This window comes from Bufo bufo, chromosome 1, assembly GCF_905171765.1.
Source record: "Bufo bufo chromosome 1, aBufBuf1.1, whole genome shotgun sequence".
Taxonomy (NCBI): Eukaryota; Metazoa; Chordata; class Amphibia; order Anura; family Bufonidae; genus Bufo; species Bufo bufo.
In genome coordinates this window covers 319157079-319183349 of record NC_053389.1, presented here as the reverse complement: position 1 = coordinate 319183349, position 26271 = coordinate 319157079, and the positions used below count along the sequence as shown (strand labels likewise).

General features: G+C 44.5%; 1 protein-coding gene across 1 annotated transcript in view; it reads right to left on the bottom strand.

Annotated features, from left to right (window-relative positions):
* LOC121008948 (histidine--tRNA ligase, cytoplasmic-like) overlaps positions 1-26271 on the bottom strand; it is a 113949-nt gene that overhangs the window by 10744 nt on the left and 76934 nt on the right. The window contains exon 12 of the mRNA XM_040441785.1: positions 13322-13468. Coding sequence (XP_040297719.1) covers positions 13322-13468 — 147 coding nt within the window. The remainder of the gene's footprint in view (positions 1-13321; positions 13469-26271) is intronic.

Below are 26271 nucleotides of genomic sequence, written 5' to 3'. Positions count from 1 at the left end.
TTGGTTGCAGCCAGTGCAAGCAAAATAAGTGACAAGCCCGGGAGGGGGGTTGGGCACTGGGTCCTGTCTGGCAGTGGACATGGAGGGCTAGGATGGAGCCTGTAAAAGAAAAACAGCCAGCCGAAGCTGTCCTACCGGACCCCAGGTGCTGTGTCCCAAAGAAAGCAGCAGCAGCTTCAGAAGACTGTGCAGCTTCAGGTGGAACCTCGTGAGGTGCAGCAAGATGGAGGACACTGCTCTGTCCTCGGAGCCTCCAGCAGAAAGACCCGCCCCTCAGGCAGAAAGACCGCGCCAGGATGGGATTGGGAGGATGGAAAGAAGGCTCCTCCCACAGTCCTCCCCAAGAAGGTGTGACCACAAGAAGCCCGGGAAACAGGGAGGGGGAGGGACCATCACGGCAGAGTAGCCGGGGCCTCGATTTGTGAGCGCGCCTGGGAATCGCGCTGGAAGCCGCCGCCGAGGATGAAGAAGAGGGGCCGAAAGAAGGCGGGAGCCGAGCGGCAGGCCAGGGAGCACAGCGGCCTAGGCCGGGCAGAAGCCGGGACCTAGATTAGAGGCCAAGGCGGTGGCGGAGGACCAGGAGGGCCGACAGGGGGAAGAATATGACCTCCAATGAGCCCCTAAGTACCTGTCTGCCCCAAGAAAAGTGACCATCCGAAGGACAGGGGAACAAGAGTGCCCTGACTATGAGAAGGAACCCCCCCCCCCCCCCCCTATACTGGGAGAAAAGGGACCCACTTGTTCTATACCGGACCCCTGGGAGGATTGGGAGTACTTACCCTCAGACGTCTTCAGGCGCAGCTGGGTAGCGCCTTCGGCAGACTCAACAGGCGAACCTGGGAATGCCGGCATCCACTGCGGATGCAGTTGTGGGGACTGGGCAACCGGCTAGGTACAAAGTACGCGCCTGCAGGGGGTGCAACTATGGTGGAAGTCCACTATGGAGCCCCAGCCTGCTGGACCTGTGAAGAAAAAGAAAAAATAAGAAAAAAGCGACAGGACATGCAAGAAAAAAAAAAAGCAGGTCATGTCTGCCTCCTATGACACTAGAAAAAAAACTGGTTAGCTCCAGCATGTGCAGTGGGTATAGCAAACACTTTTCTTTCTAGTGTCATATCATGGTGCTGTGTCCCCCAATGCCATTCACGAGAAATGAAATTTTTTTACTCAATTTTACCACTATCATGAAGTACAATATGTGACGAGAAAACTATTTCAGAATGGCTTGGATAAGTAAAAGCGTTTTGAAGTTATTACCACATAAAATGATATGTCAGATTTACTAAAAATGGCCGGGCCCTCAAGGTAAAAACTACCTTGGTCTTGACGGGGTTAAAGGGAGTTTGTCACCTGTTTTTCACCAATATAACTAAGAGCACTGCCCCATAGAAGATTGCAGACACATCCCAAACATACCTGTGTGCACTGTGTCTGTATTCCATGTCCAGGAAAAGTACTTTTATTCTGCTAGAAAACAGCTCCTAAGTACCCAAAGCAAACCAGACTGAAGAGGGGAGGGCTGCTTTAGTTGCTCATATCTTGGGATTGGTAACCACTAGAAATATAATCCTGACCTTGTTTGAAAGCTGTCATTCCAACCTTTCAAACGATACCAGAATCATAGCATTATATCCACTATATCAGAAGATATAGCTGTTGGAAATCGAGTCAGGAGTGAAAGCTGTTTTTCCTTTCACATTCAGCTGGGCACCTGGGAGTGTTTATTCAGCAGAATAAGGCCTAGTTCACACGAACGTATGGCTTTTATAGTTTTTTGCTGTCCGTTTTTGACGGATCCGTTGTTCCGTTTTTGAGTTCCGTTGTTTTTCCGTATGGCATATACAGTATACAGTAATTACATAGAAAAAATTGGGCTGGGCATAACATTTTCAATAGATGGTTCAGCAAAAACGGAACAGATACGGAAGACATACGTATGCATTTAATTATGTGTTCCGTTTTTTTTGCGGAACCATTGACTTTAATGGAGCCACGGAACGTGATTTGCGGCCAAATATAGGACATGTTCTATCTTTCAACGGAACGGAAAAACGGCAATACGGAAACGGAATACATACGGAACACATTCAGTTTTTTTTGCGGAACCATTGAAATGAAAAAAACAGCCCGTACACCCGCAAAAAAAACGTTTGTGTGAACTAGGCCTAAAAGTGCTTTTTCCTGGACATGGAATACAGACACAGTGCACACAGGTATGTCTGGAACATGTCTGCAATCTTCTATGGGGCAGTGCTCTTAGTTATATTGGTGAAAATTAGGTGACAGACTCCATTTAAAGTTGCCGATTACATGATTAACGAGCAAAATGCTTGTTCATGGGGCATAATAGTTTGTGTGGTCACCAAAATCATTGTTTTCTGTCTAAAAACACTCTGCTGCCAGCAACCAATGATTCTGTAATTCCAGCAGAGGATCTCAATACCAGAATTAAACGGATCAGTTTTGATTTTGCACATCACGATGCGTCCGTTCCGTTAGGATGCGGTTGTGTGAAATCAAAACGGGGTGGGGGGGGGGGGGAAATAGATCTGTCACTAAATACATTGAAAGTCAATGGATGACGGATACGTTTTTTTAGGCTCCTAAAAAACTGATCCATCACCATTGACTCACATTGTTTTCAGTGCCCGATCCTTTTTCTGCTGCCGGAACGGAAGGCATCCTGAACGGATCTCCTTCCATTCAGAGTGCATAAGGACAAAACTCAACCGTTTTTTTCCCACTATTGAGATCCTCAGCTGGATCTCAATACCGGAAAAACAACGCAACTGTGAAACAGGCCTTAACTTGTATGTGATATGTCTCACTGTGATATGACAACATAAAATACATTGAGAAAGTCCATTCACATTTCCTTGCCATTGTTTACTTAAAGAGAACCTGTCACCACAAAATGCAGAGTAATCTGCAGGCAGCATATTATAGAGCAGGAGGAGCTGAGCAGACTGATAGTTTTATGGGGAAAGTTTCAGTAAAACCTGTAGTTTAGAAATTTATATGTCAATTTCTGACTTAAGATTCACCCGTGTGAAAAGCTCTCAGTACACAGAGGATGCTGCAAAAGGTGGTTCTACAAGCTACCGATTCACAGGGTGTACTTTGGTTTTTCACACATGGCTTTCCCATGTTAGCTTAATTTTTTTGAAAAAATAAAACTGGAATCTGGTGTGTGCTATTGTTCGTACTGATACATAAAACCATAGAATTCAAAGAGGATGTACTTTGTGGTATTAGCAGTTTCTGGGGAGGTACAGTCATGAGAAACAATGTCCTGTGTCCCCCCCATTTGAATGGAGTGGAATGTGACGCATGATGATACCCCACACAACTCTATGGGACTGATGGAGATAGCTAAGTGCAACATTCAGTTCATCAGTGACACAGACTTTGAATTAAATATTAATCACTATACAGTCGTGGCCAAAAGTTTTGAGAATGACACAAATATTAGTTTTCACTGCTGCTAAACTGCTTTTAGATCTTTGTTTCAGTTGTTTCTGTGATGTAGTGAAATATAATTACACGCACTTCATACGTTTCAAAGACTTTTATCGACAATTACATGACATTTATGCAAAGAGTCAGTATTTGCCATGTTGGCCCTTCTTTTTCAGGAACTCTGCAATTCGACTGGGCATGCTCTCAATCAACTTCTGGGCCAATTCCTGACTGATAGCAACCCATTCTTTCATAATCACTTCTTGGAGTTTGTCAGAATTTGTGGGTTTTTGTTTGTCCACCCGCCTCTTGAGGATTGACCACAAGTTCTCAATGGGATTAAGATCTGGGGAGTTTCCAGGCCATGGATCCAAAATGTCAACGTTTTGGTCCCCGAGCCACTTAGTTATCACTTATGCCTTATGGCACGGTGCTCCATCATGCTGGAAAATGCATTGTTCTTCACCAAACTGTTGTTGGATTGTTGGAAGAAGTTGCTGTTGGAGGGTGTTTTGGTACCATTCTTTATTCATGGCTGTGTTTTTGGGCAAAATTGTGAGAGTGAGCCCACTCCTTGGATGAGAAGCAACCCCACACATGAATAGTCTCAGGATGCTTTACTGTTGGCATGACACAGGACTGATGGTAGCGCTCACCTTTTCTTCTCCGGACAAGCCTTTTTCCAGATGCCCTAATCGGAAAGAGGCTTCATCGGAGAATATGACTTTGCCCCAGTCCTCAGCAGTCCATTCACCAGACTTTCTGCAGAAGATCAATCTGTCCCTGATGTTTTTTTTGGAGAGAAGTGGCTTCTTTGCTGCCCTTCTTGACACCAGGCCATCTTCCAAAAGTCTTCGCCTCACTGTGCGTGCAGATGCGCTCACACCTGCCTGCTGCCATTCCTGAGCAAGCTCTGCATTGGTGGCACTCAGATCCCGCAGCTGAATCCTCTATAGGAGACGATCCTGGCGCTTGCTGGACTTTCTTGGACGCCTTGAAGCCTTCTTAACAAGAATTGAACCTCTTTCCTTGAAGTTCTTGATGATCCTATAAATTGTTGATTGAGGTGCAATCTTAGTAGCCACAATATCCTTGCCTGTGAAGCCATTTTTATGCAACGCAATGATGGCTGCACGCGTTTCTTTGCAGGTCACCATGGTTAACAATGGAAGAACAATGATTTCAAGCATCACCCTCCTTTTAACATGTCAAGTCTGCCATTTTAACCCAATCAGCCTGACATAATGATCTCTAGCCTTGTGCCCGTCAACATTCTCACCTGAGTTAACAAGACGATTACTGAAATCTCAGCAGGTCCTTTAATGACAGCAATGAAATGCAGTAGAAAGGTTTTTTTGGGGATGAAGTTAATTTTCATGGCAAAGAAGGACTATGCAATTCATCTGATCACTCTTCATAACATTCTGGAGTATATGCAAATTGCTATTATAAAAACTTAAGCAGCAACTTTTCCAATATTTATGTAATTCTCAAAACTTTTGGCCACGACTGTAGTCAGGAACGATATAGGGATTAGATAAAACTAATACTTTATTAAATCTGCAAAAATGTGAGGAAAGGAAACCTACTAACTATATAAAATTCTAAGTGAACAGATCTATCCACGAATCCTGAGGCGGATCGAGGTATCAAATGGAAAACCACGATCAGTGGTACCGCTCAGGTGTGGATAAGGTCACCAAGAAATCCACTTCAGGTGCACTACTGATGGTTGCAAAACCACGCCAGCCGGCTGTAGTACTAGGACACAACCAAAAGTGTGCACCGTGGCACGGACAAGGTGCTCTGCTCAATCACCCAGTCTAGATGGCCCTGGACTAAATTAACAAACTAATCCATTGATAAACATCTACACATTGGATCCGACCAGGATCAAGAACCACCTGTTCACAGATATGAACCAGATGTCTGATGGTCGGCCCTGTGAGCACGAATCAAGGGACACTAACTACCTGGGTGTGAGCAAGAAGCTTGAGTGCACCTGTTCACATACTAGAGGGCTGGATTGACGCAGACCACTTCTGTTGTGTGAACGCAAATCAAGCGACAATTCAAAAACATGGGTTTGCCCCCATTGATCGCTCGACGCGTTTCGCCATGTTTGGCTCGTCAGTTGCATAAAATGTGGGTAGAAGGACAAACAAACAAGTAAGCTGCTGACCTCCGTGACAGAGGCTGCAGCTATCAGCACTGAATGGCCGTACGCGGCCGCAAGGACACGCACTATATAATAACCAGAAATGGGCTGACCATATTAATTTATGGCTACAAATTCCGCAGGAGAATCGCAGAACACCTTAATGACATCCGCAAGGGTGCTGACACCCCAATTGCGAGACATACAGTACAGACCAAAAGTTTGGACACACCTTCTCATTCAAAGAGTTTTCTTTATTTTCATGACTATGAAAATTGTAGATTCACACTGAAGGCATCAAAACTATTAATTAACACATGTGGAATTATATACATAACAAACAAGTGTGAAACAACTGAAAATATGTCATATTCTAGGTTCTTCAAAGTAGCCACCTTTTGCTTTGATTACTGCTTTGCACACTCTTGGCATTCTCTTGATGAGCTTCAAGAGGTAGTTCCCTGAAATGGTTTTCACTTCACAGGTGTGCCCTGTCAGGTTTAATAAGTGGGATTTCTTGCTTATAAATGGGGTTGGGACCATCAGTGGCGTTGAGGAGAAGTCAGGTGGATACACAGCTGATAGTCCTACTGAATAGACTGTTAGAATTTGTATTATGGCAAGAAAAAAGCAGCTAAGTAAAGAAAAACGAGTGACCATCATTACTTTAAGAAATGAAGGTCAGTCACCCGAAAAATTTGGAAAACTTTGAAAGTAAGGGCTATTTGACCAGGAAGGAGAGTGATGGGGTGCTGCGCCAGATGACCTGGCCTCCACAGTCACCGGACCTGAACCCAATCGAGATGGTTTGGGGTGAGCTGGTGAGTGAAGGCAAAAGGTGCAGAGTGAAGGCAAAAGGGCCAACAAGTGCTAAGCATCTCTGGGAACTCCTTCAAGACTGTTGGAAGACCATTTCAGGGGACTACCTCTTGAAGCTCATCAAGAGAATGCCAAGAGTGTGCAAAGTAGTAATCAAAGCAAAAGGTGGCTACTTTGAAGAACCTAGAATATGACATATTTTTAGTTGTTTCACACTTGTCTTATGTATATAATTCCACATGTGTTAATTCATAGTTTTGATGCCTTCATAGTCCTGAAAATAAAGAAAACTCTTTGAATGAGAAGGTGTGTCCAAACTTTTGGTCTGTACTGTACATCCACCTTACACGGTGGCAATGCGGATGTGATGAAATTTCAGGCCATAGAGGTGGTGAGAAGATCTCCAAGAGGAGGCGACTTTGACAAGCGCTTGTTACAAAAAGACAGTGGATTTACCGCTTGCACACACTCCAACCGCATGGACTCAATGAGTATAACTCCTTTGTCTGCTTTCGTGGAGTCCCGATGCATGTAGGTTGTCTCATACTACTATGGGGAGTGCTTTTGGCTTATATCCAAATGAGGATACGATATATCCTGCCCCGCTCTATAATTTCATCTCAGAGTCGGGTACGCTGTGCGTCACCTCGAAATATCATGGCAAGTCACAGGATGCATCACCCCTACATTCCAAGATAATCCAGGACTTTATGTCTCAGAGTTATCCTGACTCAGTGACAACAACTACAGTAGTTAATTACTACAATTACTACACTTGACCACTTACCTAAATAAGACACGATCCCTGTTCCTGCATTGCTATGCTACCTTATTTATTTTAAACCGCCGTTTGGTCACTCTAACATTAGTATACAAATGTTTTGACATTCGCCTCGTCTCACAGAAGGGGCGGGTAAGTGGGGCGGAATGGTTGTTGCAGCGTTGCCGCGCCTCCTGCTTCCTTATTGGCCGCCCCAGGGGCTTGATCCAGAAGAGGGGAGGAGTCTCCTCCTTATATATCGCGTGTCCTTGCGGCCGCGTACGGCCACTCAGTGCTGATAGCTGCAGCCTCTGTCACGGAGGTCAGCAGCTTACTTGTTTGTTTGTCCTTCTACCCACATTTTATGCTCCTGACCAGCCAAACATGGAGAAACGAGTCGATCGCGATCAGTGGGGGCAAACCCATGTTTTTGAATTGTCGCTTGATTTGTGTTCACACAACAGAAGTGATCTGCGTCAATCCAGCCCTCTGTAGTATGAACAGGTGCCTACAATGCATTTGGCAAGTGATTAAACCTTTTCACATTGTTATGTTGCAGCCCTGTTCTAAAATAAAATATTTCCGCTTTCCCCCATCAATCTCTCTCTTAATGCCTCATAATAAGAAAGTAAAAACTACATCTTAGACATTTTTGAAAAGTTCTCAAAAAAGAAAAACTAAAAACTTGCATGGACGCAAGTATTCAGACCCTTTGTTATGAAATTTAGGTCTGGTGGACTCCCATTTCTCTAGATCATCCCAAATGCTCTTCCCACATAACCCAGTTTACCACTGTCACAGGAGAAAAGCTTCCCAACTTAGTCTCCAAGTCACACCTCGCCACCCGTGCCCTTGACCCACTACCATCCCACCTCATTCCAAACCACACCACTATTAGTTATCCCTGCCCTAACCCAACTCTTAAACCTATTGCTAACCACTGGCGTCATCCCTTCCTCTTTAAAACATGCAACCATCACACCCAAGCCTTCCCTGGACCCATCCTCTTTATCCGGCTATCGTTCCATTTCACTGCTCCCATTCGCATCCAAACTTCTAGAATAACAATGTTAATCTCGAATGAAACTGCCCTAACCAAACAACCTGCTAGCTGCTAAAGCTAAACGTCACTACTCTGTTCTCCTCCCTCTCTACCTTTTTCCAAAATGGGTCACTTTTTTGGAGTTTCTACTCTAGGGGTGCATCAGGGGGGCTTCAAATGGGACATGGTGTCAAAAAACTAGTCCAGCAAAATCTGCCTTCCAAAAACCATATGGGATTCCTTTCCTTCTGCGGCCTGCCGTGTGGCCATACAGCAGTTTACGACCACATATGGGGAGTTTCTGTAAACTACAGAATCAGGGCCATAAATATTGAGTTTTGTTTGGCTCTTAACCCTTGCTTGGTTAGCGGAAAATAATAAAATGGAAAATCTGCCAAAAAAGTGAAATTCTGAAATTTCATCTCCATTTTCCATTAATTCTAGTGGAACACCTAAAGGGTTAACAACATTTTTGTAAAATCAGTTTTGACTACCTTGAGGGGTGTAGTTTCTAAAATGGGGTCATTTTTGGGTGGTTTCTATTATGTAAGCCTCACAAAGTGACTTAAGACTTGAACTGGTCCTTAAAAAGTGGGTTTTGGAAATTTTTCGGAACTTCTAAGCCTTCTAACGTCCCCAAAAAATAAAATGACATTCACAAAATGATCCAAATATGAAGTAGACATATGGAGAATGTAAAATAATAACTTTTTGGACGTATTACTATTGGTAAATTTGGTATTTTTTTATAATTAAAAATCAAAATTTTGGACTTAATTTTACCACTGTCATGAAGTACAATATGTGATGAGAAAACCATCTCAGAATGGCCTGGGATAAGTGAAAGCGTTCCAAAGTTATTACCACATAAAGGGACATGTCAGATTTGCAAAAAATGGCCCTGTCAGGAAGGGGGAAATGGCGCGGATGTGAAGTGGTTAAACCACACATCCAAACCCTCACCTCCACCTGCCGCTTTCAACTTAACCACCTCCCGACCGCCTAACGCAGGGATGCGTCCTTCGGTCAGTTTGTTCCTCGTAGACGCATTAGCGCGTCATCTCGCGAGACTTCCTGTGAACGCGCGCACACAGGATCGCAAGGTAAACAAGTTGATCTACAGCCTGCCAGCGGCGATCATTCGCTGGCAGGCTGTAGATGCGATTTTTTTTTTAACCCCAAAAAGGTATATTAGACGCGGTTTTGTTAACAGCGTCTAATATACCTGCTACCTGGTCCTCTGGTGGTCCCTTTTGCTTGGATCGACCACCAGAGGACACAGGCAGCTCTGTAAGTAGCACCAATCACCACACTACACTACCCCCCCCCCCCCCCCCCCCCCCGGTCACTTATTAACCCCTGATCACCTCATATAGACTCCCTGATCACCCCCCTGTAAGGCTCCATTCAGACGTCCGTATGTGTTTTGCGGATCCGCAAAACACGGACACCGGCAATGTGCTTTCCGCATTTTACAGATCCGCACATTGCCAGAACTATATAGAAAATGCCTTTTCTTGTCCGCAAATCTGCAAAAAACGCAGTGTTCGCCCGATCAGGCCTGATCTTGTGCGCACACTTGCGTTCAGTCCGCCCCACCGCAGTGACAGAATTTAATTTTTTTCTGATCACTGCAAAAACACTGTAAAATCGCTGCGGCGCTATAAAAGATCAGTTTTGAGGGGCATGGCGAGTTCATAGAAGATTTTTTTTTTTTGGCACAAGTTAGCGGAAATTTTTTTTTTTTTTTTTTCTTACAAAGTCTCATATTCCACTAACTTGTGACAAAAAATATTTTAGACATTTATATTCCAGACTTCTTCTCACGCTTTAGGGCCCCTAAAATGCCAGGGCAGTACAAATACCCCACATGTGACCCCATTTTGGAAAGAAGACACCCCAAGGTATTTCGTGAGGGGCATGGCGAGTTCATGTAAAATTTTATTTTTTGTCACAAGTTAGTGGAATATGAGACTTTGTAAGAGAAAAAAAAAACATTTTCCGCTAACTTGTGCCAAAGAAAAAATATTCTAGGAACTCGCCATGCCCCTCACGGAATACCTTGGAGTGTCTTCTTTCCAAAATGGAGTCACTTGTGGGGTATTTATACTGCCCTGGCATTTTAGGGGCCCTAAAGCGTGAGAAGTTTGGAATCCAAATGCGTAAAAAATGCCCTGTGAAATTCTAAAGATACTCATTGGAATTTGGGCCCCTTTGTGCACCTAGGCTGCAGAAAAGTGTCACACGTGGTATCGCCGTACTCAGGAGAAGTAGGGCAATGTGTTTTGGGGTGTATTTTTACATATACCCATACTGTGTGTGAGAAATATCTCTGTAAAATGACAACTTTGTATAAAAAAAAATGGGAAATGGGTCTTTTACAGAGATATTTATCTCACCCAGCATGGGTATATGTAAAAACACCCCAAAAAACATTGCCCTACTTCTTCTGAGTACGGTGATACCACATGTGTGACACTTTTTTGCAGCCTAGGTGCGCAAAGGGGCCCAAATTCCAATGAGTATTTTTAGGATTTCACAGGGCATTTTTACGCATTTGGATTCCAAACTACTTCTCACACTTTAGGGCCCCTAAAATGCAAGGGCAGTATAAATACCCCACAAGTGACCCCATTTTAGAAAGAAGACACCCCAAGGTATTCCGTGAGGGGTAAAATTTTATTTTTTTGTCACAAGTTAGTGGAATATGAGACTTTGTAAGAAAAAAAAGAAAAAATAATAAATCATTTTCCGCTAACTTGTGACAAAAAAAAAAACTTCCATGAACTCACTATGCCCATCAGCGAGTACCTTAGGGTGTCTACTTTCCGAAATAGGGTCATTTGTGGGGTGTTTCTACTGTCTGGGCATTGTAGAACCTCAGGAAACATGACAGGTGCTCAGAAAGTCAGAGCTGCTTCAAAATGCGGAAATTCACATTTTTGTACCATAGTTTGTAAACGCTATAACTTTTACCCAAACCAATAAATATACACTTATTGCATTTTTTTTTAATCAAAGACATGTAGAACAATAAATTTAAAGAAAAATTTATATAGAAATATAGTTTTATTTGAAAAATTTAACAGAAAGTGAAAAATTTCATTTTTTTGCAAAAATTTCGGTCAATTTTGATTAATATCAAAAAAAAAAGTAAAAATGTCAGCAACAATGAAATACCACCAAATGAAAGTTCTATTAGTGAGAAGAAAAGGAGGTAAAATTAATTTGGGTGGTAAGTTGTATGACCGAGCAATAAACCGTGAAAATAGTGTAGTGCAGAATTGTAAAAAGTGGTCTGGTCATTAAGGGGGTTTAAGCTAGGGGAGCTGAGGTGGTTAAGAACATCTCTCGTATTCGCTCTTTCCTCACCCGAGTCAACTAAAATACTAGTGCATTCTCATCTCCCACCTGAACTACTGCAAGATCCTCCTGTGTGGCCTCCCATCCACCACTCTGGCTTCCCTACAATCTATTCTCAACTCCACTGTCCGATTAATCCACTTCTCCCACTTGTTTCTCCATTGCCTCGCCCATCTGCCAATCTAATCTCTTCACTGACTCCCCATTACCCAGAGAACTCAGCTTAAAATACTAACAACTAACTATAAGGCCGTCCACAACCTGTCCCCTCCTTACATCACTGACCTGCATTCGATACATCCCCACACTTAATCTCAGATCCTCACAGGACCTCCTCCTCTGTTCTTCACACAATTGACTTCAAGATTTCTCACGTGCCTCCCCTACTCTGGAACTCACTAGCCTTACACATCAGACTTCTCCCTAACATCCCCACCTTTTCAGGAAAGCTTACCACTTGCAATAAGCATGCTGCCACTACACAGCCACATGAGCAGCCTATACCCTCACCTACTGTGTTCTTTCCCCTTCCCTTATATAATGTAAGTGCTTGCAGGCAGGGTCCTCTACCCCTCTGTACCAGTCCGTTATGTTATGCAAAGACACGACCCTGTCTAAATAAGGTCACACAGCTGACAGTGCATATCAGTACAAAAACCAAGTCATGAGGAGGAAAGAACGAACTGCCTGTAGAGCTCATAAACAGGATTGTGCGAGGTTCAGATCTGGAGAAGGGTATAAAAATTTCTACTGCACTTAAATTTTCCCAAAAGCACAGTGGCCCCCGTAATTCTTTAATGGAGGAAGTTTGAAACAACCACGTCTCTTCCTAGAGCTGGCGAAGTAATCGGGGAAGAAGGGCCTTCATAAGCGAAGTGACCAATGGGCACTCTGGCTGAGTTCCAAAGATACCCTGTGCAGATGGGTGAAACTTTCAGTAGGTCAACCATCGTTCCACCAATCTTTGCTTTACAGACAGACAGGTGGAGTGGCCAGAAAGAATCCTCTCCTCAGTAAAAGACACATGAAAGCCTGTTTAGAGTTTGCAAAAAAGCACCAAAAGGACTCTCTGCATATAATAAACAGCACAGTTGGTCAACATTTGATAATCCAGCGCATACTAATCCACAAGGACATGGCTTTCCTTTATGATCGGTTGGGGTCTAACCTCTAAGACCCCCAGTATCTATAAAGTGAAAATATATCCTAGCATTATAAAGCTTTCTTTCAAAATCAGCACTACATCTGTTCACAGGTTGGTTGTGGTATTGCAGCTCAGCGCCCTTAATTAGGGAAAGACTACGCTTGAGGCCGAATGCACACGGCCGTGAACGGTCCGTGGTATCCCGACCTGGATTCCTGCTGACAGCAGGAGCGCATTGCGTCATTGGTTGCTATGACGCCGTGCGCTTTATGCCGCCGCTGTACTACAGTAATACACTCGTATTGAGTAGTGCTGTTTTCTAATGACAGCAATTGAGTAGTGCTGTTTTCTAATGACAGCAGCTGCATGTTTCTAACACTGAATGCACCCTTTTTAAGATTTTTTTCTAAAATGTTTATTTTGAAAAACTAAAAAGTGTTGTTTAGAAAGTTTAGTTGCAGTCTTTTTATATTTTTTTTATAACGTTACCATGTTTGCAAACCACCCATGATCTTGGCCAAAATTAAAATGCATCACAGACTGCACAGAAATGCCTGTGAATAGGGCTTTACATACCTCTTCCCTTGTGGAAACATCTCTGAGCTTTACGACGCCGTCTTTGAGTTCCTGCTCCCCAATGATTGCCACTAGTGGAATACCGGTCTCTTCACAGTACTGCAACTGATTTAGTAACTTTGGATTTTTCTTGTACAACATTTCGGCCTGAGGAGACAAAAATAGAGCATAAAACAAAATGTCTCAAAAACATGGTTACATGTTGTAAAAGTAAGATTGGTGGGATTCTATAGCCCGTAGCTCTGTAATCCATGAATCACAATCAACAGGTCGATTGCCAATGGGTGCAAAGTAGATCATGGGAGGTACTGTGTACTGTAGAGATCAGCGTGTAGAGTGTCCGGGAAGCATCACCTCCTAACCTTCAGGTCACACATCCGTATCTCGCTAGGTGCAAACATGCAGCCCCACGTTTAAAAGGGGGAAAATAACTGCCTCACAGTTGTGTATATAAATAGACAGCTTTTAGGGCAGTGACTGCTTCTGCCATGTATTTTGCTCGCTGCTCACATCCATCCTGCGCCTTCCAAGCACTGCTCATGCCTTTCCCTCTATGCCCAGCACTCACCCTCCTCTGCCTGGCAGCCCACCCCATCACCTCAAGTCTGTAGACATTATCAGTCAGTCATGTCCTGCTCCTATTCCTCTGTTGAATTTTGACTAGTTTTTAACATTTACTTTAGTTTTCTGATAAAGTTATTACTTAATCAATACAATAGTAATGTCTGTTAAATGTTGGCAGGCGAGTCTGCTTTTTTATGTTCCGGGGCAAAGGTTGAAAGGATAGGGGTTGTCAGTCCCAAAGCCAGACAACATTAACTGCATTCTGCAGGTCAGTATGAGTACAGTGATACCAAATTTATATTTTTCTTGTGTTTTGATAATATAAAAAACAAAAAAATTACCATATTTTTAGCTCTACAGAGCTGTGTAAAAGGCAATTTTTTTTTGTTCGTTTTTTTGATGATCTCTAGTTTAGGACATGGTGATTCTGTTTTTTTTTTTTTTTGGACCAGGTCTGAATATCCGTATGAGGACTTTTTTTTTGCGGGACAAGTTGCACTTTCTAATGCCACCATATAACATAGCATACAATGAAATCGGTAGCGGGGAAAAAAAAATTCCAAATGAAGTGGAATTGAGAAAAAAATAAAAACATTTCTTTAAACAGTTTTACAGGTTCTGTCCCTACGGCGTTCCCTAAGTGGCAAAACTGACCTGTGCCCTTCATTCTCTGGGGCATAACGATAATACCACACATGTATAGGTTTTATATGTTTAAATGCCAATTTTTTTTTTACTTGACATAAATGTTTACATCACCATATTCTGACTCCATAACTTTTTTATAGTTACTGTATGTCTACTAAGCTGTGCGGGGCCTCATTTTTTGCGGGACAAACTGTAGTGTGTGAGACTTTTGGATCACATTTTATAAATAAAAAAATTGGGTAAGAGAAGGGAAGAAAAAAAATTGCGTATCAGCCATTTTGATTTTTTTTCTCCATTATGTCATTTGCCATATTAGAAAAATATTTATATATTTCAATAGTATGGAAGTTTTCGGACATGGTGATGCCCATGAGGTTTATATTTTTTTATTTATGCAATTTTAAGTTTATCCTAAGGAAAGGGGGTGATTTAAACTTGTTTTTTTTAATGTTTAACCCCATTTTTCACCTTCAGGACGCAGACAAATTTTGCAAATCTGACACGTGTCACTTTATGTGGTAGTAACTTTAAAACGCTTTTACTTAACCAGGCCATTCGTCACATATTGTACTTCATGAAAGTGGCAAAAATGAGTCAAAATATTTCATTTTTATTTATAAAAAAAATACCAAATTTACAAAAAGTTTGGAAAAATGTGCACATTTCCAAATTTTAATTTCTCTACATTTCTAATAGATAGTAATACCTCCAAAAATAGTTATTACGTTATATTCCCCATGTCTACTTCATTTATGGATCATTTTGAAAATTTGATTACATTTTTTGGGGACGTTAGAAGGCTTAGAAGTTTAGAAGCAAATCTTAAAATTTAAGAAAATTTCCCAAACCCAATTTTTTCAGGACCAGTTCAGTTATGAAGTCACTATCTGGGACTTACATATTATAAACCACCCATAAATCACCCCATTTTAGAAACTACACCCCTCAAGGTATTAAAAAATGATTTTACAAACTTTGTTAACTCTTTAGGTGTTCCACAAGAATTAAAGGAAAATGTAGATGAAATTTCAGAATTTCACTTTTTTGGCAGATTTTCCATTTTAATCCATTTTTTCCGCTAACAAAGCAAGGGTTAACAGCCAAACAAAACTCAATATTTATTAATTACCTTGATTCTGTAGTTTACAGTTTTGTGGTTGTAAACTGCTGTATGGGCACACGGCAGGGGCAGGAGGAAAGGAACACCATATGTTTTTTAGAAGGCAGATTTCACTGGGATAATTTTAAGCTGCCATGTCACATTTGAAGACCCCCTGATGCACCCCTAGAGTAGAAACTCCAAAAAGACCCAATTTTGGAAACTACGTGATAAGGTGGCAGTTTTGTTGGTACTATTTTAGGGTACATATGATTTTTGGTTGCTCTAGATTACACTTTTTGAGAGGCAAGGTAACAAAAAATAGCTGTTTTGGCACCCGTTTTTATTTTTAGTTATTTAAAATGTTCACCTGACAGGTTAGATCATGTAGTATTTTTATAGAGCAGGTTGTTATGGACGCGAAATAAATAATATGACTACTTTTTTTGGTTGTTTCAGTTTTACATAATAAAGCATTTAAAAAAATAGTTTTTAGTCTCCATATTCTGAAAGCCATAGTTTATTTTTATTTTTTGGGAGACTGTCTTATGTAGGGGGCTCATTTTTTTTTGGTATGAGATGACGGTTTGATTGGTACTATTTTAGGGTGCACATGACTTTATAATCGCTTGGTATTACACTTTTTGTGATGTAAGGTGTCAAAGATTTTTGCAAAACTTACCAGTAAAATCTCTTTCTCGCTCTTCATTGGTGGACACAGAAACTGTGGGTACAGCCATGTCCTCTAGGAGGCGTTGACACTAGTAAAAGCTGTTAGCTCCACCCCTGGCAGCTATACCCCCTCCAGCCTGGAGAGAGAGAGCTTCAGTTTGTGTAGAAGCAGTAGGAGAAGCAAGTAAACCAACAAAATAATGTGTAACACCAACAATGCCAAGAACACAACTAGGTTCTAACCAGCAACAGCCACAACTGTGGCCGAACAACAATACTGGGTGGATGCTGTGTCCCCCAATGAAGAACGAGAAAGAGATTTTACTGGTAAGTTTTACAAAAATCTTGTTTTCTCGCCCATATTCATTGGGGGACACAGAAACCGTGGGACGTCCAAGAGCAGTCCACAGGGAGGGAAAACCACAGACCTATGGAGCAAGTGCCCCTGCAGGCAACTAAGAACTGCCGCCTGCAAGACCATGCGGCCCAAGGCAGCGCCCGCTGATGCATAAGTATGCACCTGGCAAAATTTTGTGGATCTGGCCAACGAAGACAGTAGCTGCTTTGCACAACTACGCGCCCGAACCTTGAATCCTCCGAGCCCAAGAGCGCCCACCGCTCTGGTGGAGTGAGCCGTGACACCGAAGGGCGGAACTCTGCCCCGGGTGCAGTATGCTTCAGCAATTGCAGAAAAAAAACTACATTCCAGGACCGGAGTCGGAGTGACATCTCCTGCAAGAGTACAAGGGGAGAACTCCGGAGCGCTGAAAGGACCAAGTTCAGATCCCAAGGCGGTAAAGTAGGACGGTACGGAGGAACCATAGGTGCCATTCCCTGAAGGAAGGTTATTATGGGCCCCAGGTGAGTCAGAGGACACTGGAAAAAGATGGAAAGCGCCAAACCTGACCCATCAAGAAACCAAGGGCTAAACCAAAAACCCAGGACCGCAGGATCCACCCCTGCTAAAGGGAAGCGCTCCACGGAAACGGTAAGTGGTCCACCGATGTCCCCCGAGCCGAAGAGACTTGTGAAGAGCCTGAGAAACTGGCTGATACAATGAGGCGTGTCCAACCGCAAGCCAAGGAATCAATACATTGGATAGGTAGAAGTAGAGACGATATGAGAATCACCGGCGGTGGAGTTCCGTCAGCGTCCGTGTATTGACGGTGTAGCAACGCTGCTCGACGGAAATTTCGACCCGACCAAGATGAGAGAAGGAAGAATAGAAGGGGTGTTCCGTTCCAGGAACGAAAACTCCATCAACAGTGGTGAGTCGTGACAGCATCCCCGCTCTGCCTGGCGTGGGGAGTCTCGTAGTCTAGCCATTGAATGTGCAGTGAAAAAGGCATGACTACACATTCGGACTGACATGGCAGTCATTAGTCAAGTCTTGAGAGGTAGCTGTAGATATGGGTAGTACACCCAGGACCAACGGGTAGGATTCACCTGTAGAAGGAGAATACAGAAAACGTCACAAGCCCAACAGTCGGTCCGGAACGAGACTGGAAGAAAAAACAAAAACAGAACCAATACCCTGCATCAGCGTAGATGAGGGGAAGTAGTAACTTAGGAGCTACCAAGGTTTGCGGAGTGACCGTAAACCCTGAGCCAGAGAAGGAAAAAGGGGCAGAGCGAAGCCCATTCCCTATCTGAGACTGGCACTACACAGAAGTAGCCACCAGATGATAGTGGCGGCGCCATACTCCGCCCAAGGAGGAGGCCATGCAGCGTACACCACCGAATTTGGCGTTAGAAGAATGCGTCACCTGACGAAGGAGCCAGAGTATGTAATGGCTACTCCAGGACCCCCGTACAGTAGGAGCCGCAGTGTGCCCCACCAGCACAAAACTGAGGGGCAGACTAGAGGAATCCGGTAGAAGCCACGGTACCATACTGTCTCAGGGAAGGAGAGCTAACCTTAAACACTCCACCTGGGAAGGGCGTTGAACAGGAACAACCGCCAAGCCAGCATCAGGGTAGAACCCCTACCTGAGGGAATGCCCCACTGCAGCTACTGCGAATGCTAGTACCAGCGTAAAATCTGCCCCAGCGGAGGAGAACACGCTGCAAAGCTAAACCAGAGTGCCAGCACAACCACTTTCCACTTCAGGAATGGTGGATAGAGAATATACAGCCAGTGTAACACTCGACTTGCTGGAACGTAATCACAATATTACGTGCCATGGTGTACGCACTACATATTGTTGAAGACACATATTGGAACAGTGGAGGACCATGGAGATAGGGGACGCTAGGACACATGAGTGACGCTGAGCAACCCCGTGAGGAAAGAGGTTGTCATATTCATGCCCCAAACCGGCACCAAAGGAATAGGACACAACGTGGAAACAGCCACAGTATCCACTGGCGGCACCAAAATACCATTAGAAGAAGAGTACAGGGCACCAGCGTCTATAGCCGTAGCGTAGTTGAAGTGCAACATCCAAGATGTGTACTCATTCCCCACGGTAGTGGATCACTTGTGGAATGGGCAATGTTGCAATTATCCCACAAAAAAAAGGGGGTAATGCTTGCGGCAAGCACTGCACTCAGTGGTAGTGCAAGTGCTCCACCATGAAGGGTGGCAATGCAGTAATGCATCTAGCAGGAACTGAATCCAAGTAGAGAGAGTACGCCTCTTACGAAAAAGGGCAAGGCATATGGAGTGTCCCGTATCAATATCCCATCTACGTAAGGGGGCAAGACATACAGTAAACACTGAACCAGGGATAATGCCATAGCGCCACCTATGGAAGAGGCTAATGCATACAGTAAGTACTGTCCCCAGTGGGAATTCAGTTCCGCCACCTACTAAAAGGGGGAACGCCTACTGCCGGCACTGAAACAGTTCTAGAGCGGTTAGACCCCAATGGAGGGAGGTAATATCCAAGGGAGTACTGCATCCAGTAGTAGTGCAAATACTCCGCCTAAGGAAGGGGGTAATGCAGACGACAAGAACTGCTGGCTACTGTGGACGCCATCTTGGAAGATTGCAACGGATTCGAGTTAGAGCTCAAATCACTGATCCCACCCCCCGCGGACCGAACCTCTCCAGGGATGGAAGGGTGCGTCTGAGCGGGACCCTTGGGGGTGCGCAGGTGAACGAGGAGAATGTTCTGCTCTGACCCGCTTGCGCGCAGTTCTACCTCTCAGAAACTGCCTGTGGCAGTTGTAGGCCACACCGATATATCAACCAACGACCCAGAGGGTGGAGTGGGAATCCACCGGATTGCGTAGGTGGAGCTTATCAACCAAACTACCCCGGAGGATGGAGTGGGAACCTCCAGAGGTTCTCCATTGGATCGTGCAGGTGGGGGATTATCAACCAGACCACCCAGGAGGATGGAATGGGAACTTCCAGAGGTTCTGCGCTGGATGGCGCAGGTGGATCTTATGAACCAGACGACCCCAGAGGGTGGAATGGGAATTTTCAGAGGTTCTGCATCGGATCGCGCTGGTGGCGAATTATCAACCAAACGGCCCCGGAGACCAGATTGGGAATCCAGAGGTCCGGTACTAGAGTGTGCTGGAGATTTATCAACCACACGACCCAGAGGGTGGATTGGGAATACTTCAGCTGTCCTCCCTGGATCTGCGCATGTGGAGGAATATCAACCAACGACCCAGGAGGGCGGATTGGGAACTATGAGATGTCCTCCTTTGTCCGCTATAGGACACGGGCCCAGCCTGGTACCACACAGACAGGGTGGTCCTGCGGTGATGAGGGGGGACATATGAACGCACATTTTTTATTTATTTTTTTAAACTAGGATGCCCAGCGTCAAGTGGACCGAGAGGGTTAACTGTGTTAACGTTTAAGGCACATTGCACTGGAGATAAGATCTCAGATAATCCGGTGCAGACTACAGAGGTGGCTGGCCAGAAGGGGTTGAGCTGTTTTGGGGACCGGGGGCGGAGCCAGGCGGCTTGTGGGAGAGGGTAAGTGAGGCGGGAAGAATTTGCGCCACAGCGCACCCCCACCCCCTGTCCAGAGATGTGATTAACCCCATAAGTGCCCTGACACGAGCAGATCGCATATGGGGGAGTGAGGGACCTCCTCTGCTCCCTTTCCTTGCCTGTCGACCGGTGCATGGTCCCGGTCCGCAGCGGATGAAGCTGCGGCCGGGCCTAAGTTCTCGCGCACGGCCGACTGGGAGCTGTCGGTCAGCCGAGGCGCAGAGAACAGAGAGCGGAAGCGGCCGCTTGCGCCCACCGGCCGGGGGATGTCACCCCGGACTGGAAAGATCACGGGCCGAAATTTCTTGCAGCGGCCGGCATCATACAGGTGTTAACCCTGTGGACGCCGTCCCTTCCGGAGCAGTGCTTGCTGGTGCCGGCTCCCGAGAGGGTGGATGGTGGTAGCTGGGGGAACGGCGGGGACACTACGGAGTATGACCATGGCTGGCCGAGTAAGCAGCGCCTGCGAGGATGGTATTAACCCCCTAAGTGGCCGCATAGCCGGCGGCCTAGAGGGGAAATGAGAGGGGGTCCTGGTGCTACAACAACATAGTGTAGCACAGATCTGCTGCAACCTAATATATGAGGGCCCTCAGATCCTGTCTGCTGTTCATACTTGGCAGAACCTAGTGAGGCCCCATTAACAGCAGCAAGTCCGCCCCATATCCTGCGGCAGAGAACCCCTCTACAGTAGTTTTTATGAAAAAAGCCTAGTGTCTGGTTCCTGGTGCCCAACCCTAGGAAACTATGGAGGGGGAAGATGGATAAAACATACTTACCTAATCCCGTGTACTCACCTCATCTTCATCCTCTTCACCCTCCCTAAGGGGGCCTATAAAGGTCACCTTCTCCAGCAGGGTCACCTCCTCAGCAGCTGGCACCGGAGTGGTAGGAGTCTGGTATGGCGGACCTAGGTGACCCCTTGGCTGGCGGGATGCAAGGGAGCGAGGCTGCCCTGGTCCACCTAGTCTTCTTATGGGGGAGGAAGCAGCGTGGCAGACCAACGCTGGCGTGCTCCCCAGGGAGAATAGGGAGGCGAGGCGACCACTGTTTCCCATCTGAAAAGGAAGGAAAATAAAAAACTAAAATAAAAAAATCTTTAGGAGCTACCCTGCAGAGCAGAAAAGTCTTGCCTGCTATTGACACTAGAAAAAAACTGAAGCTCTCTCTCCAGGCTGGAGAGGGTATAGCTGCCAGGGGAGGAGCTAACAGCTTTTACTAGTGTCAACGCCTCCTAGAGGACATAGCTATACCCACAGTTTCTGTGTCCCCCAATGAACATGGGCGAGAAAATTGCTTTTTTGACACTTTTTTTATGGTGATATTTTTATACAGCAGGTTGTTATGGACGCTGCAATACCTAATATGTATACTTTTTTTATTTATTAATTAAAGTTTTACACAATAACAGCATTTTTGAAACAAAAAAAAATAATAAAAATCATGTTTTAGTGTCTCCATAGTCTGAGAACCATAGTTTTTTTTATTTTTTTGGGGCGATTGTCTTAGGTAGGGTCTCATTTTTTGCGGGATGAGGTGACTGTTAGATTGGTACTATTCTGGGGGGCATACGCCTTTTTGATTGCTTGGTGTTGCAATTTTAGTGATGTAAGGTGACAATACATTATATATATATATATATATATATATATATATATATTTTTTTTTTTTTTTTTTACAGTGTTCAACTGAGGGGTTAGGTCATGTGATATTTTTATAGAGTCGGTTGATACGGACGCGGCAATACCTAATATGTCTACTTTTCTTATATTCTTTATTTTTTTACAATTTTTTTTTTTTACTTTATTTTGGGGAAAAGAAAATTATTTTTTTACTTGAATCTTGAATTTTTTTTTTATTTTTATAATAAAAAAAAAAAAAATCTTTTCACTTTTTATATTTGTCCCACTGTGGGACTAAACGTTTTCAGGGTTTGATCCCTGTTTCAATTCAGTACAGCGGGTGCAACACCACATTACCCCACGTACATGATATTGCGAGAAGGGGTTAAAGACCGTACCAGCGCTGTACATGTACAGCCCTGGTAGCTAAAGGGTTAATGACCAAAACAAGTTTTATAAATCTGGCATGTGCGATTTTATCAGAGAATACCTCATTAAATGTATAGCACACCCAAGTAATTCAGACATTTTTTCCTCATATATTGTACTATATTTAGGTGGTAAAATTAGACCTAGACAATTTGCATATATTTACTAAAAACTCAAAAATTGGTTAAATTTTAAACAAAAAATGAATTTTTCCATATTTTTAACTGCAATGTCACATAATGTCACATATATACATACATACTAGGGCTGCACGATATGGGAATTTTGTGCGATTGCGATTAGGGCCCTAAAAATTGCGATAACGATGTGCGATGCGATATTTTAAGGGAATTGTGCTAGAGGTCTATTTGCTTGGATTTTCCCATATGAGCCGCTGACGCGGCTGGGTATGACATAGTTATGGGGGATCTGTGGATGGCGCTGTTATGTGGGGGATCTGTGGATGGCGCTGTTATGTGGGGGATCTGTGGATGGCACTGTTATGTGGGGGATCTGTGGATGGCACTGTTATGTGGGGGATCTGTGGATGGCACTGTTATGTGGGGGATCTGTGGATGGCACTGTTATGTGGGGGATCTGTGGATGGCACTGTTATGTGGGGGATCTGTGGATGGCACTGTTATGTGGGGGATCTGTGGATGGCACTGTTATGTGGGGGATCTGTGGATGGCGCTGTTATATGGGGGATCTGTGGATGACGCTGTTATATGGGGGATCTGTGGATGACACTGTTATGTGGTGGATCTGTGGATGACGCTGTTATGTGGGGGATCTGTGGATGACGCTGTTATGTGGGGGATCTGTGGATGGCGCTGTTATGTGGGGGATCTGTGGATGGCGCTGTTATGTGGGGGATCTGTGGATGACGCTGTTATGTGGGGGATCTGTGGATGACGCTGTTATGTGGGGGATCTGTGGATGACGCTGTTATGTGGGGGATCTGTGGATGACGCTGTTATGTGGGGGATCTGTGGATGACGCTGTTATGTGGGGGATCTGTGGAGGACGCTGTTATGTGGGGGATCTGTGGAGGACGCTGTTATGTGGGGGATCTGTGGATGACGCTGTTATGTGGGGGATCTGTGGATGACGCTGTTATGTGGGGGATCTGTGGATGACGCACTGTTATGTGGGGGATCTGTGGATGACGCTGTTATGTGGGGGATCTGTGGAGGACGCTGTTATGTGGGGGATCTGTGGAGCACGCTGTTATGGGGGATCTGTGGAGCACGCTGTTATGGGGGATCTGTGGAGGACGCTGTTATGTGGGGGATCTGTGGAGGACGCTGTTATGTGGGGGATCTGTGGAGGACGCTGTTATGTGGGGGATCTGTGGAGGACGCTGTTATGTGGGGGATCTGTGGATGGAGCTGTTATGTGGGGGATCTGTGGAGGACGCTGTTATGTGGGGGATCTGTGGATGACGCTGTTATGTGGGGGATCTGTGGATGACGCTGTTATGTGGGGGATCTGTGGATGACGCTGTTATGTGGGGGATCTGTGGAGGGCACTGTTATGGGGGATCTGTGGAGGACGCTGTTATAGGGGATGTGTGCTATAACACATGGGGCCACGATGGGGGCCAGCATAAGACACACATATAGCATCTTATGCTGGTCCCCCTTATGGCCCTATGTGTCCCTTCATGTGTCCTAAACTGCGCACACTGCGCCACCAATGAATGTAATTAAAGAGGACCTTTCATAGGTCCAAAGAATATGAACTTGGTAGCAGGCTGCATAGAGCGGCGCCCAGGGATCTAAGTGCACTTACTATTATTCCTGGGCGCCGCTCCGTTCGTCCGCTGTGGCCCCCGGTATTTTCAACATTCAAAGCAAGGCGGAGGAGACGCCAGTGAGTCTCCGTCTCCATGACAGCAGCGCTGTCCAATCACAGCTCAGAGCTCGGGAGTTTTTTTTCTCCCTGGCTCTGAGCTCTGCGCTCTGATTGGACAGCGCTGCTGTTATGGAGAAGGACAGACACTGGCGTCTCCTCCTCCTTCCTCTGAATGCTGAAAATACCGGGGGCCACAGCGGACGAACGGAGCGGCGCCCAGGAATAATAGTAAGTGCACTTAGATCCCTGGGCGCCGCTCTATCATAAAATGGCCAGCCTCTGTACTTTCACTATGAATGCACTGCAGTGCAGAGAGCGGCAGAGAGCAAGCCGGCCGGCGCGTGACTGACGTCACTGTCACGCTCCTCCCACTTAATTCAGGAAGCAGGAGCGTGACTAAGTGACGTCAGTCCCGCGCCGGCCGGCTGCCTCGCTCGCTCCCGCTCGTCGCTGCAGTGCATTCATTGTGAAAGTAAGTACAGAGGCTGGACCTGTTATCAATAGGACAGAGGACTTTTTTTTATCAATAGGGGCCCCTTCATATATAATAATCGCGGCATTTTCGGCTCGGCCGAATCGCCAAACCGCATTTTCCGTTTATCGCGATTCGATTACTTTTGCGATATATCGTGCAGCCCTAATACATACTATACAAAAATGTTATATATCTGATATTTCCATGTTTACTTTGTTTTAGATGCACATTTGAAAAACTTTAAATTTTTGAACAGTTCAGAAGACTTTTTTTTAACTTCTAACCAAAATGTTTAAATATTTACATTTTAAAATTTTAAAATACAGTACGTTTTCCTGCACCAAACCAAATTTGTGGGGGCTCACGTGTCAGAATGATTTAAAACCCCCCAAAGTGACAACATTTTGAATAGTAGGCCCCTCCCCTGCGGGTGTATCTTTGTCCTAAAGTTTTTCTGGTAGAAATAAATAGCAAGTGAAAAAATTTAAATGCAATTTTTTCACAAATATCTCCTTTTAAAGACAGATTTTTTGCACAGTGCAAATAAAAACAAAGAAATGTACCCATTAATTTATCACCCCACTTCTCTCATTTTAAGACATATTCCTGTTGTGGCTCTATTCCTGTGCATTCCAAACATAGCAAAGCCCAAAAGGAAAGGTGCACCCAATTTGCACAGATTTTACTTTAAAATATTTAATTGCACACTTGTACAGGCACAGAACTTTTAAAATGATAAACACAAATGACCCCATTTTAGAAACTACACTACTCAAATTATTCAAAACTTATTTTACAAACTTTGTTAACCCTTTAGGTGTTACACTGGAATTGAAGAAAAATAGGTGTGAAATTTAAAAAATGTAATATTTAGTTTTTTGCGGATTTTCCAATTTAATAGTAAAACAAATCCCAGTATAACCCTGATTCTGCAGTTTACAATAACACCAACATGTGGTCGTATGCTGCTGTATGGGCACACTGTAAGATACAGAACGGAAGGAGCACCATGTGGATTTTGCTGAAATGGTATTTGGGCACCATGTCATAATAGAAGTCATGACACACCCCTCCAGTGGAAACTCCCCAAAAGTGATCCTACTTTGGGAACAACACCCTTCTAGAAATTTTTAGAGGGATATATAGTGAGTGCTGTGCCTAGTGTTGAGCGAATCAAACCTAACGAAGTGGAATTTAATCCGAATTTCAGGATAAGTTCAATTTGCCGCTAAGCAGAATTTCCTCATGCTTCATGGTAGCACATTGATTTTACCTGAAATTGTGTAGAAAACAAAAAAAATCATACTTTCCTCATCCATTTGCTAGCAACGGGCTGGCTGCCACTATCTTGATTGAAGATTTCACAAGAAATCCTGTGTATAGAGACGTATGACGTCATCTCGGGCCGTGCAAGATTTCACGCCAGATCCGGCGACCCGACGCAATCAAATGGAGGAGGCAAGTATGATTTAATGTATTGTTCTGTTAATTTTACATTGTGTTTTTACTACCGTATCAGATGCTGCAATCAAGTATGATCATGGCACCTGAGGGGTACAGTGACGGAGAAAGGTGCAATTGCAGCTCCCCGTCACAAAGCAGCCGATTCAAATTTTCCAATACTTCG